Raw genomic sequence first — 14,343 nt, 5'->3', positions numbered from 1 at the left:
GATTCCTCAGCAGCTGCTGGGAATGACAGGGATATGCAAAAGCCTGGGGGCTGGTAACACCTTCAGTGAATAAAATAGTGAAGTTTGGGTTTCTGCACAGCTGCTTTGATGTCCGCTCAGTGCAGCTGCAGGGATGACAGATGTGCTAAAGTAGGCCTGGCACCCCTGAAAATCCCACCCTGCTGAATAAAAGAATGCAGAAAAGGAGATGAGAAAAGGTGAAGAAAATGATTAATCAAAGTGTTCATACAGTTTGTGATTCCCCCCTGTTTGCTTTCAGAAATGCTATTCTTGTATCTCTTAAAACTCTAATAAACCCTTTCTATCTTCATGTAGGTTGCTGCAAAAGGCATCAGCATTATTTTGTTTGTCAATTAAAAATGCAGTATCTTCCTTAAGTGTGAAGTGATTAATGTTAGTACTCTGACTATTGCATTTTTATAGACACATGTTCCTAGAAGTCATATCTTATCTTGTTTACGCAACAATTAAACCCTTCTGAGCCTATCTGATTATGACAATAAGAGAACACTGTCAGCAGCATGCAATTAATTTTATTAGTATGAAAATCAATTGTAAGGTACACCTGAACTTTCACAAGCCCAACTTTATTTCTTACTCCATCAGGGACACTACCACAAAACATTTACACCAACTTCCCAAGGAAGTGCATTGGAGCTACAGAGGTGAATTTGGCCTCAATTTTGAATTCAGGTTCCATATAATGGTATCTCCTTAGTAAACTCACAGGACTGTGTGCGTAACTGAAAAATTTGCAAAAAAATTTTGGCTCATGCTTGAGTAGTTTTGGCACCATTCCTTGTATGGAACAGTGGATTGCATTAAATGGCTGAGAGGCAAACACTTGCCTTAATGGTACACCAAATGCCCTATTAGATCATTTGATCATGCCGGTCCAGCTTCATCTGTTTCTGTTGGTCTGTGTACCTTGCCAGACTGTTTAGTGTACAGAGAACCTCTGGCATGGAGTAATGCTACAAACACCCTCCTGCTGCTGCCTGGCACTGGACGTGTTGGCAGGGAAAGACTCACTCAAGTCTTCCTTCATTGTAGAGATTTCCAGCAGCCATAATAGCTCTTTAAAGACACTGACAGGCACCATAATGCTGAGCAGCCCCCAGGATGCCCTAAGCTACACCAGAGGGGCTGCCTGACTGTGGGCCAGGCAAGGAGAAGGCATTTCAGGGCTGTTTTTTCCCCCCATGTCTCTCTTCTTCTTGGCCTTTTCTCAAAACTCCAGCTGTACCACACAAGTAGTCTTCAGACACTTCACCCATGCACAAAATTTCTGCACAGTTCTCTTTGACAGAACCATTGCTAATTGAATCTGTGACTGTCAGCATTCCTCCCATGTCTTGGAAAGGCCTGGCTTGTTAGAGACCTGCTCTGTGGAAATGCAGAGCAGTGTTTTGGGCAGACATCCCCAGCTGTGCACTGAGAAAGTGCTCTGATGAGGCCTGCTGAGCAGCACGTGGCCCAAACCTGCTGTCTTGGGAAGAAGAAAGATTATACTGCAACACAGATCAGCTCTGCATCTCAACATTTCTCTGAAGAGGAATATTTGCTATCAGTGTTGGGCTGATACAATACTCTTGTATCCACCTTAAACTGGACTTAGCCCATAATGTGCTTCATGAACTTGAGAACAGCATGTGACACCTAGCAGCATTCTCAGTTTGGGAGAAACTAATTTAAATGCCTTAATTTTCTGGTGATTTGTTTAAGCTTATCTACTGTCATCCACATGGCTAGCTAGACTGTAATTTGAATGGCCAAAAATAGTGTTATAAAGCAAGCAGCTTGAGAAAATGCACAAGACCAAAAGTCTTTTGTTGTCATCTATGTCACAATTCCTTTTGTAAAATATTCCTAACAATCGTATCTGCAAAGGACTCATTCTGCAGATAAAGGCATTGTTATTGTTAGCCATACATTTCGTAAAATATTAACAGAGAAAAAAGATGTTAAAAACTGCCAAAATAATATTAAGGGAACTAATAAGAACAGTTGCTTTTTCCTAGGCAGAATATTAATCCTATTCAAGTTCCACACTATTTAAAATGTAATGTATGTATGTATATATGTCCTAGACCTGTTTCACCTGGAGTCAGTTTAACCCTAGCAACTAATACCTTACAGGCAGCCCAGTGGAGAGATGGGCTATGAAAATGGAAGAAATGGAGAAAATGGAACTCCATTTTTGGTGTGCCTGTGTAAGCATCACTCATTGAGGGACCTTTTCAAATGTGAAGCTCAGGAGGCAGTGTAATTCTGCTTTTAGCTTCCCTTGAAAACCCAGCTGAAAGCTCATCCTTCTCTGCACTGAAATCAGAGGTACCTGCACCTTGAGATCTGCTGTGAAGCCTTTGAAATCCATGGAAGCTAGGGAGCTTTCCATGGCATGGAGCAAGAATTACCACAATGAAGTTTGTTAATGGTGAGGGCATTTGAAGAAACAACTCACGCAGATCCTGCACGAAGCCAGGCTCATGAGACTGATGCATTTCCCTGAAAAGCTGGAGGAGTAAGGCATACTGAATAAAGGTGAAGGTGGGGATGCAGTCAGTTCCATTGCTCCCATCTGCTGTCCCTGGAGATCTCCCTGGAGGATTTCATACAAGGTGCTCTGCTAAAACAGTCCTTTCATTTGGAGGAGGGAGGAGGACTGGGAATGCAGAAACTACTGCCCCAGTCTCCTGTCCCAGAGATGGAAGCCCGAGTGTCTGTGTTCTTCTGCCACTTGTTGGAGGCATGGCCTCAGCACCACTCAGTTTTCCTCCTGTTTCGAGTAATTGTTTGGATTTGGCAGCAGATTGCTGGTGGTATTTATTTGTTCATACTTGCTAGATTACGTCCTGATTTTTGTACCCTGATTTATTTTGCATCATCTGCCTCCATTTCTGCAGATGACATCTTTGTATCAAACTGAGCTCTTCAAAGAAACATTATTTTTTAATTGGCTGCTAAGATATGGATTTGGCCTAGCTTGTCCCTAGTTCAGGCTCGGCTTTTTGCCCCATGGCTTGTGTTTTTATCCTTCTAAGAAATGATGATGATGAAAGGACTCAAACAGCACAAACCAGCTTAATTTAGACTCTTGCAATATCTTAATGCAAAGCCACTCAGCATCTCAAGACTGCTCGGAGTTTCTGTAATTTCAATGCTATTCAACTTACAGCTGTAATTAGAAATGGAGCTTTCATCAGCATTTAAAATAATCAGTTCTCTTAAACTTCACTGTTTTAAGTCCTCAGTCCATTGTTCCAATGTATCTACTGGCTCTTCTGCTTTTGCTACTGCTCTAATAGCATGCTTCCACTATCATGTGAAGAATATATTCATGTTTAGAATGATTCAGTAGTAAAATATCACCAGGGGAGTTTCACATACTTTACAAACATTAATACGTGCTTCTGTCTCATGTCCTTTGTATATAAAATATTTAAGATTTTACAAGACTGAAATGTTGTGGTATCTGTCCTTCACAGTAGAGTTAGTCATATTTGATGAGATATTAAAATTCTTTTTAAAGTGTGGCTAAAGGAATGAGGATCAAGAGGGACTGCAAGATAATGAAACCAGTAATTCACAGATCCTTTATCTTCTTTGCAATCAACATACCGAGTATGTAATTTTATTGCATTTTCCAACACTTAGTCTTTATATTACAGAATTAAAACCAAGAAATTTATGGTTGCTTCAAGGCAAGGTGTATGTTGCAAAAAGCAGAGTTTGTCTTCTGGAATTAAGACTCCCAGCCTTAAGACGAAGAAAAGGGAGCTATACCCTTTATTTCTAACCTACTGTCCCCGAGACGCTTCGGGAAGCATTTGGGAGCTCCGTTCCCTTGTGCCCCATGTCCAGGCTGAGGGGGCAGAGGCTGAGCAGGCAGTGCACGGCCGGGAGCTCCCGGCTTTGCCCTCGGGCAGGGATAACGGAGGGGAGTGACTGTCGCTGCCAGTCCGGGTGCTCGGGAATCCCCCCTGGAGCATCCCGGGCGCTCCCGCCCCGCCGGCCGCCCGGCGCGGCGCCCCGCGGGCGGGGGAGCCGCGGGCCCCGCCCCGGCCCCGGATGCAGTCGCTGCCCCGCCGGCGGCGCGGCCCAGTTCCTGTGCGTGCCCTCGGCCCGCCCGCGCAGCGCCCTCCCTCCGCGACATGTCGCTGGTGGCCGAGGCCTTCGTGACTCAGCTGGCCGGTGAGGGGCGGGGGCGGGCAGGACGCCGGGGCCGCGCTCCGAGCCGCGGGGTGAGGGCGGCGGCGGCGCCGGGCTCCCGCGGCCTCGGTGCCGGGGTGACCCCTGGGATGGGGCCGCGGGGAGGGGGCTGTGGCGGGCGGGGGGCGGCCGTACCGAGCGGTGTCGCACGGAGCCCGGCCCGGAGCACGGGGCCAGGTCCCGCTGCACGGCTCCTCTGCGAGCACGGCCGTGCGCGGCCACCAGGTCCCCTCCTCTATGGGCTCCCTAACCTAGCTGTGCCGGCGCGCTTCGTTACTTTCATTTAATAACTTCTTTGAAACTGATTCATTTTCGTCAGTGGTCCAGCACACCATGTTTATAATTGCGGCAGCTGGCGCTGAGCCGCGCTGCGTCGGAGGGCTCGGTGGGGCGCCGTGCCCGGCCCGTGCCCCGCGGTGCGCGCTGTGTCCCGGAGTCCCCGGTGTCCCATGCCTGTGCGGGGAGCCTCCGGCGTGTGGCGGAACCTTTGCTACCTGTCGGTGCTCCCGGGAGCCGCTGCAGCTGCGCCGTCTGCGCCGGACGTGACCTTGAGCTAAAAGAGAAAGTGTGTGTCACTGTGGAGCTGTTTAGCAAGAAATTATAATAAAGTGCTCTCAAGGAAAAAACCAAAACCTGAACCGTAGATAATGCCTGGCTAGGAAGTTCAAAAGCCAGTTAGTGTGTTGCATGCTTAAAATAAGTGCCTTGGTCAGTTTCTCCTTTCTTCTTATTCCCTGTTTTGGAATTTTTGCTGCTGTGCAAACTGCCAGACAATAAATACTGCAAGGGAGCAGTGTGTTGATTAATACTGACCTGTTGAGGAGGATGCTGGAGTTTTGTCTCAGAAGCTGGGTCTTCTGCCACTTGGTAGAGGCCTCCACATAAGAATCTCTATTATAAGCGTACCCTGACTTGTAGATCATGTGAGGGTGGTGGATCTTCAGTCTGGGTCTGTAGAGGTACCCATAGACAAACCTGAAAGTTGTGCTGGCCTCTTGAGTTGGCACTTGCTAATACTCAGATGTTAGCACAAGCCATGCTTATGTTGAGGGCCAGAGCTCTGCATCCTTGGGATGTGGAGAATAGGGTATTTACTTGCCTTTAGTATATTTTATTTATATTGTGAAATACAAGGATAATGGTGTACATGACTGAACCTTGATTCTCCTGTCTGCTCTATAACCTTTATGAATATTCTAGAGTGACAGCTTGCTAATTTTTCTGGAATTATAAACACAAACTCAAGACTATACTGTATGTAGGCATCTTACTGTTCTGTTATTCAAAAAGCTGTTGTTTCACAGTTTCAAAAGCAGTTATCTGCCTTAAAAATAAAAGATACATTTGCCAGTGGGTTGTGACCTTTGCAGCTTGTCTGTATTAGGCACCAGTCCAGATTGAAAGCAAATAATGGCAACATTCCTCATATTTGCAATTCATTGCTCAATTTGTTCATATGAAAGAATTTTCAAATTTAAAGAAGGTTAGCCAGGATCTTGGCCAATGCTCACCACACAGCTGGATTTCCTGAGATGTTAACACAGGGGAGTATTTAATTCTGGTACTAAGAATATATCCCCCAGATCTAGGAATATTGGTGAGGAAGAAAAATGGTGTGCCTGCAAGGAAGGAATAGTGCTTAACAATGACGCTTGTTTTAATGGCATCTTATCCCATATCCGTGCTTGTGAATGATTGAGAATTTTTTCCATGTTCCTGAAAATGAAATTTTATTGGCTTTTCATTGGGTTCCTGTTCATGAAGATGTGCCTTTGTCACAGCAGTTGAAACGAGCTGCTGCTGCTCTTAACATATAACAGCTAAAATGCATGGGTCCTTATGTACAAGTATTTTAGATAATCGGCTCAGCATAATTTGTTTTCTAGAAATATTTTAAAAGCTTAGGAGAGGGTTTTAGTAGAGAAGAGGATCAGAATTTTCTTTTACACACCAACATTTTGTGTATGTATTTGGATTTTTTTTAAAGTAGTACCTGTCTTCACTTTGCTTGTGCCTTGTGCATTCACTTTCACCATCTCATCACAACCTGAAACACAGAAAACACCTTCTGAACGTAAGAAAACCTTCTTTCAGTGTGATGATGATTTAGCATTGCAGCAGATTGCTCAGTGCAGTTGTGGAGTCTCCCTCCTGGAGCAGAGTGGAGGTGGGCAGCCTGCTGTGGCTTCCCATGGGCATCCCAGAAGTGCCTTCCAGCCTCAGGGGTTCTGCGCCCATCAGTTCTCAGTGCTTGCAGTGCTGCAGTAATTGTGCATCCTCTCTGAGCAGCACACATCCACCTGACCATGCTGGGCACAGCCTCCTGCTCTAGTGTGTTAATGATTAAACACAAGGCAATGACTGAATCACCTGTGTGGAGTGTCATGCTTGCATTAGTGGCATTCAACATTTGCTTGTTCAGAAACACAAAGAGGTTGATATTATTTCTCAAGGAATAACAAACAAGTGTTTCCATAGCCTCATGAATTGTAAGCATTCATGAAGAAGAGGCGTCACAGTTTAAATCATCCATTTCTAAACTGTAGAAAATATTAATTGAATAATATGGTAGAGAATTTATTTAGAGTAGCTCAGCATCAATTACATATTAACAGGATAGGAAATGAATGTTTATGCTGTAAGAAGAATTAGAGTGCCAGCTTTCAAGTGGTCTACAACATTAATCTAACTCTAGTAGTTTTGAAAAGCTGACTGCTCAAATAATCTCTAAATGATTGTTGAACATACATTTAATTGATCACTGAATTACTCAATATGCTTTATTTTTTCTCCCAAAATACATTAGTTTTAGGTCAGCGATCAAAAGAGAGAAAATAATAATTGTTGCTTGTCCTTTGATCTCTGGAAAATGACTTCTGTTTATTGCTGTTATGTCCAAGGGTCTTAGGCTGGTTTTAATACTAGGGGAACTGAATGCAGTGTGAAAAGCGGGTGCCCTTCTGCCTAAAGGTATTTTATGTTCATAGTGAGTCTGCCTCCAGTGTGGCCTGCCAGAGTACAAATAAATCTTTGACATGCATGTTTTGTATATTGAGACAAGCTTCAATCTGAGTGAGAAAAAATTCATTGGGAGCAAAACCTGACCATCTGAATTGTTCCCATTCATGAATATGTGATATTCAAACTGAGTATGCATTTTGTGCATCAAGATGTGCATGGGTAAGTGATAGCACTTCCTCCGTGTGTGAGGTGAAAAAAATAGTTATTCTTGCTTAAAATAGGTTGTTGTCAGCAGAGATTTTTTCAGCCTGCTGCAGAGGATCTTGTAATGAAAAATTCGAGTTTATTTGAAAATACCAAATTTGTCAGGCTACATGGTTTTATCTTCCAGAGTTTTTTACATGTGTGCTTTTCATTTGGTAATCAAGCTGAAAGGAATCCCTTTTAACTCCTGTTCAGTTTCAATAAGCAAGTTTCTTATGTCTCTCCTGCCAGTTTATGCTCAGACATGTTTCATGACTTGGTTTCCACCAATCCTTTGAGTGGATTGCTTATCCAATCTATTTTTTTAGGTCAGGGAAAACATTACTTTCACAATTATTGTAGTATAGTACATATTTCATTTTGAAATATTGTTATTTCTTGTTTTTAAGCAGCAGCATAATTACAGTTTATAATAGAGCATGCTTCCATAATTGTTTCTGTCTCCATTAAGACTAAGCAGTCTTTCTCTAATCAGCATTTTATTGTTACATGTTTTCTGTTAAAGCAATGTCGTCTTTTCTCATTCCAGAAATGAGATTGCTCTAGAAATAGTGGTAACAAAATCAGTAAACCAAATGTAGCACCTCTTTTGATACTGTCCAGTTTGAATTGGAAAGTAAACTTTCCTTGGCTGATGAAACCATGGCAAGTGGTTTGGATGGGAGTGCTGTTTTGGAGCCCCAGCTCAAGAAGTCATAGAAAAAAAAAGCAAATAATGGGAGCAACTTTGGAGAGGAATCAGATTTTTCTTCTATTTCTCACTCCTTTTTTCTCTCTGGTCCTTGGGTGCTCTGTTCTCTGACTGTCCTCAGGCATTATCCTGGTCTGTTCCTGTAGGTTTGGACCAGGTGAGTCACCTTTTTTCAAAACAAGAATAAATGAAAGAGCTTGGTTGCTGTTCTTTGCTTTAGTTGAGCAGGCATCACATGTTGTATGCTGCTGGGCATTTTCAGCTGTCTCTTTTGAAAGGGAGTGAGAAACTGCAGCTGCATGGTGAGGACAGAGAGAAAGTAGACACCATGCTCTCAAATTTTTCTTATTATTACTTTTACTCTCTGGTCTTTAGTTATTAAGAAGATGACATAGATATCACATGAACATGGATGTTTTAACACAAACCATAAGAAGTTATATGTAGTAATAAAACCCATGAAATGCTCAGGAAGTATTGGAAACATCAAAGGAAAAAATTCCAATGATGATGCAGAGAATGCAGGACAAGTCTCATTGGGGAGGATGGGAGCTCAACTAAAAAACATTGGTTTGTGCATACTGAATTAGAAAGTAAAAATGCTGAGAGGTGGGAATTTTTAACAATTCTGCCTTCTAGCTGTGGTATAATGACAGTGAAGCCAATGTAGTGTTTGCATTCGTAGCAAGAACTTCCAAAGCTCAACTGCATGTGTGGTTTTTTTGGCATTTGAATGCTCTATTGGAGGAACTCTGGATGCATTGGAGTGTTCTCACTGAAAGGCTTGGAAAAGAAATGAGGGAGACTGTGAGGGTATGATTAAGGGAGCAGGATAATGTTTTCAGGTTCTGAAGCAGGGAGTGTGCAGGGTTCCCCAGAGGTGAGGGAGAGTGTGAGAGGTGCTGTGGCAAATGCCACTGTCTGCTGTGGCTGGTTTAGAGGCTCAGAACCCTAAGGCAGCATCTCCCCCTTGCTGGCAGCACCCCCAGGCTGGCTGCAGAGTGCTGACTGTCTGCACTTGTACCCTGCAGAGCTCTCCTGCCTGCAGGGCTCAGCTCTGCTGGCACCTCTGCAAGACTGGTGCTGCTGTGCTCAGGGCTGTGGGAATGACACAGTGGAGGGGAGCCTTAATGAAAGGCCAGAGGGGCCAGGGCTGGGTGAGCTGGAATTGTGTGGGAAGCAGCTTTTGGAGCAGCTATGGGATGCTGGGGTCCTGTCTGGTGGGACAGGTGTGTGTGGACCAGAGCAGGGGTGCTGTGAAGGAGGGAGCTGGGAGCTCCTTGGGACACTACAGAAGCCGTAGTCAGGCTGCCTGCCAGACATCTTCAGGGGAGGAAGAGTTCAGACTACCACAGAAAGGGGGTCACAATCTAGGAGGGCTTTCAAAGGACTGATTTAAAAATGAACACATCTACAAATGTAGATATCATGGCTAAGAAATGTTTCAGTCCAGTAAGGCATTAATAAGTATCATATCTCCACTGTCCTGCTCTTCACAGCTCCTGTGCTTGAAGTTTGACTTCTTGGGTCAGGACCAAAGAGGAGCAAGGGAGTTAAGTAGCACAAAGGGAAGGGATTGATTTAGAGATCTATAAAAAGCTAATTTTAAGAATTACAGAGCGTCTTTGAGATGGAGCACTTATGCTGAATATCAGAAATAAGTAAAATAACTCCAGCTTGTCAGGACTTTTTAAATAAATCTTTTGAGATAATTTAGCTGGCATGCTGTCTGATTTTTCTGAAGAAATCCAGATGTTGATTTAGGAGCAACTTTTTTTTATGGACTTGATTTTGTTGAGATCTTTTTGGCCTCATCTCCTGACAGGATCTCCCTCCTGTGGCCTGCCTGAGCAGCAGGAGTGCAAAGCACCCTGGAGGATTGAACCACAGATGTGTACACTCCCGAAAGTCAACTCAAAGACAGTAACAGAATTGCACTAATGCTTAAATACATGCAATTAATAGCTTTCTTGGAGGGTGAAGAAGCAGATTATGTCATGTTAAATGGCTGCTGCAGTAATGTCTCATGCTGACTCTCATAGTGGTACAGCTACAGGAAACTCAAGTTTGAGAATTGCTGCTGAGATGGAGTCTTTACATTGAATATCTGCTCAATCAATAATTACTGGACAGTCATGTTTTATCTGAATTGTAATATCTCTACAGAGGAGGCCAGGGACAGATTTGAGCAAATGATGTAATTATTTGATACATGATTTAATGCAAAGTGTTTAACCAGTGTGAAAGTTGGTTTTCGTTTGGCAAGGCACTATGAAACATGCTTTGGTCCTTTTTCAGCAGAGCCAGGGAGTTGCTGATGCTTTCGTTTTTTCTTGGCTCTTGTTAGTTTGTTTATAGGATCAGGCAATTACATGAAATTGATGTGTACCCAGTGTGGGTGGGTTGAACTGGTAGGTCTTAAGGAAGCTTATTCACAACTTTCTTGTACTTCCTTTATTGATCACTCTTAATGTATGAGATGTAGACATTTAACTGCTTTGGTTCCAAAGTGGCTTCAGCTTCACTGTATTGGTCAAAATGTACCCCTCCACTTATTTCCTGAATACTAGAAACACATCAGTTCCTGGAATTTTCTTTTTAAACAATGTGTTGTTGCATGAAAACACAGATTTATGTTAAAAGAGTATGAACTGTTTCTTTGATGCAATTTGACATCATTTCTTTTGGTTACTAAATTTAGAACATTGTGGTCTCTTCCAATTCAGAATATTCTGCAATTCTTTGGTATTGAGCAGCAGGTCCCCACCATGTCACCAGTCTTTGGAAACCAAAAAGGGTAACTTTTCCTGCTGATTGTTGTGATGTTTGCTTCATGACATTTAGAGACTTGTAAATAGCATTGTTGGATATAGATGTTGCCCAGATGTAAGACTGAATTTCTTTTTAGCGTTTACTCTTGTGAAAAAGCAGTTTTTAGAATCTTCATTATATTTTAATCAAATCTGTACCTAGGGAGAGGCTAAAGGAAGCTGTGTGAAAATAATGTGTAAGTTAATCTCTCCAGCTGTAATACTGCAATACAGTGATTCAGATTAATGCCAAGTATTTTTCTTTGCTTGTTTTTAATAGAAGGTATCTTGCCTCTTGGCTCTTACAGCAGGCCTTTAATGCCAAGTGAGTCAAACTGGTAAATACAGATATTTTAGTGTATTTTTTTAATGTAAGTTTAGTATCAAAGTGTTTAAGAAAAATGTAACAAAAAGGAAAATGATCCATAACAACTTCATAATATTTCATAAGTTGCTGTGTTAAAGAAGGTCATATATTCCCAGGCCAGGTCCCAGCCTTGCCTACACAACAGCACACAGTGAGCTGTGTGGAAGAGACTGTTAGTCAGCTGAATGCTGCATTGACAGAAACAGAAGGTATCATAGAATAAACTGAGAATCATGGCAAACTGAGACTATAGTAAACTTTATTTGGAGGAGATTTGGGGCAGTAATTATCTTGATTTACTGGTTATTAGCCTTGATTCCTACTAGGCATAGGCTGCTTTTATAACAGAAAAATGTTCCTATCTGCATTGTCTTCCAAAAATATTCTTGTTCCAACAGAATTCTATGGTATTGCTGAGAGCTGGGAACAGACTAATTTAAAGTTGAGTATTTTCCTAAAAACTTTTAACTTGTTGATGACTTCATTTCTCATTCAGGAGGGAGCATCTTGATGCCTGGATCTAGAGCTTTGGCTTTTGTCTGTGGCTGGTGTTCAAGAATGCCACAGCTTGCCAGCAAGCTAAACTAGTGGCAGACTACAGGGCAAATCACACTGCCTGCCCTACTGCTGAAACTGGCTATTCTTACTGGACCACTGAAGTGGCTAAATTGTTGTTTAGCATATTCCACAATTTAACATGCAAAGTATTTTGTCTTCTCATTTTCACAGTCAGTCTTATTTTTTAAGTAAGAGGATTAAAGGCATAACTGTAAACCATTTATTTCATTACATCTCTTTCATCATCATGAAGCTGCTGGGGGAAGGTGGATAAAAATGTTTATTTCCCCCATACATCCTGGCAGCACTGACACAGGATGAAGAGTTTCCCAGGAATTCAGAGTGTAGAAGTTGAAATCAAGTTTTGTGCACTCATGAATAGATTCTGACCAAGGAATTGGTGGGGCTGAGGCACTGTAGAGCATCTTAGTGGTATGGTGCTTCCTCTTGAGCAGACTTCACTGGGGGAATGTTAGTGCAGCCTCTCATTCTTTGAATTGAGGTTCACCAGTGGGCAAGTGCAGAATGTCCTGTTTGGGAGCTTTAGTTGGAGCTGTGTAGGCTTCAGGTGAGCTGCTGATTGATCCCCTGCTGGTAGTGGGGTTCAGTGCTTTTGAGTCTTCTTACAGCATATTTGTGTTCTTTTCTCTTACTGTCCCAAAAGTATTTGGGTAGGTGAAGTCCTATTATTGAAATGTCAGTCTAAAACGTCTGGAAACATTGAAATCAAGTTGTTATTTGAATGTCTCTCTCTGGTCTTAATGTTGCTGAAATAAAATATTTCACACAATATGAAAATCTGAGAAGTGCACCTAATACAATACACCTTCAGTGGCAAAGAATTTGATGTGACTGTCATGATTAATTCTGTGCTTTGGAAGTTTTTTTTTTAAGAGCAAAAATTATGTTTTTTCTAAGTCATTCTCTGATAGGACAGGTGAGGAGTTAGGAATCTGTTTCAGTAGTTACAAACCTGAGTACTTAAAACTCTACTGGGAATGTGCAACGCACCAGTTCACAGAATTTTCTTCTAATTTGACAACTAAGAACCCTGTTATCACTTTGAAATCTTCAGCATTTTGTATGCTAAACTGTTAATAAGTAAAACACTTAGACTAACAAATACATTTAGCTTAGTGAAATTTTCATGCATTTTTAGTCATCCACAAAACCAAAGAAGATTTGCTGTAGGTTTGCTTGCTGTTTGACTTCCCCATTTGTAGGGGTGCTGTGTCTGCTGAATTCTCAGCACCCAGGATTACAAGGCTTATGTAGTGATGTTTTCTGGGTCCACATATTTTTAATTCTTATTTCCCTGTTACTTTTGAACTCAAGCCCTTTTCAGACATTGTTAATGGAGGGGAGGTAGAGGGGGGGAATAATCCCACAGATTGTTTCCCATAGGCTGTTTCCTATAACTGGCTTTATTGTTTTAATCAACAAGCAGTGTGGTAGAGAAGTAGGGAAAGACAATAGTATGAGATTTGATTGTCCTGAACAGCAGACAATCCACATGAAAGACTAAATATTTGAATTTGTTAATCATGGGAAAAGTTTCAGTAGGGTGGGAAAACAATTTTTACTAAAGACTGCAAGCCTGCGAGACAGACCCATTGAAAACCACACAATAGTAATTCCTCTGATTATAGAGGCAGGAGGAAGAATGAAATAGTTCCTTATTTCTAAGAAATGTAGAGAAGCTATTCCTGTAAGGCATGCTTCCAGGCAGTTATTTCATCCTGTGAGCAAGTAATGATAAAAATGTCTGTTGCGTAGGATCTAACATATAAATGTGATTCTGTGTTGAAAGCTTCTGAAGCTGAATTGACATCGCATTTGTTAATTTTCTCTTTATATACTGAGTGCCACAGTAGCCGTGGTTAGCAGGGAAATGAACATCTACAGACCAGAAGATTATAGTTGCCAAAGGATAAACTGAATTTGACTTCATTAGTGCACAAATGATAAGTTTGTGAGGAGTTATTATAGCATTAATCAACTTGATGGATTGGAAATATGACAGAACTGAAGCAGCGTGTAATATTAGTGCCTATTATTCTACAAATTATGTCTTCACCTACATTCATAAGGCAAGAGTCATTGCTGCACATTAAAGATGTTACACACTTTCTCCTCTTGCGGAGACATGTGACAAGCCTTCAGTGATCCCTGCTCCTCTCTTCCCAGCGGGGCTCTGCTGTCCCTTGGCTGCGTGTCTGCACCTTGGAACTAACCAAAGGCAGCTCCTGCTTGAGTTTAGCTTGTACCTGATGAGCCTGCACCCGTCACCTAGCAGTGTGTATTTAAACTTCCTGCTTCATCAGAAAGAAATGTTTCATATTCTAGGCATCTTGGAAGTGGGAGAATGAGGAGAAACTGTAAGGTATGGGACAGATAGTGGATGGGTATTTAATTATTTGATTTCCAGAGTATTGCACAGGTATTTGTGCATCTGGTAT

The 14,343-nt window shown here is 42.2% G+C and overlaps 1 protein-coding gene across 1 annotated transcript in view; it reads left to right on the top strand.

The window, feature by feature from the left end:
• The first annotated feature begins 4,051 nt into the window (after nt 1-4,051).
• The window catches only part of MTX2 (metaxin 2), a 29,418-nt gene continuing 19,126 nt past the window's right edge, over nt 4,052-14,343 (top strand). Inside the window, exon 1 of the mRNA XM_074548448.1 lies at nt 4,052-4,215. Within this exon, the coding sequence (XP_074404549.1) occupies nt 4,176-4,215 (40 nt within the window). The 5' untranslated portion in view covers nt 4,052-4,175. The remainder of the gene's footprint in view (nt 4,216-14,343) is intronic.

This window comes from Zonotrichia albicollis, chromosome 10 (genome assembly GCF_047830755.1).
Source record: "Zonotrichia albicollis isolate bZonAlb1 chromosome 10, bZonAlb1.hap1, whole genome shotgun sequence".
Classification (NCBI taxonomy): domain Eukaryota; kingdom Metazoa; phylum Chordata; class Aves; order Passeriformes; family Passerellidae; genus Zonotrichia; species Zonotrichia albicollis.
Note: the sequence above shows the minus strand (reverse complement) of the source record. Positions and strands in the feature narration are given on the sequence as shown.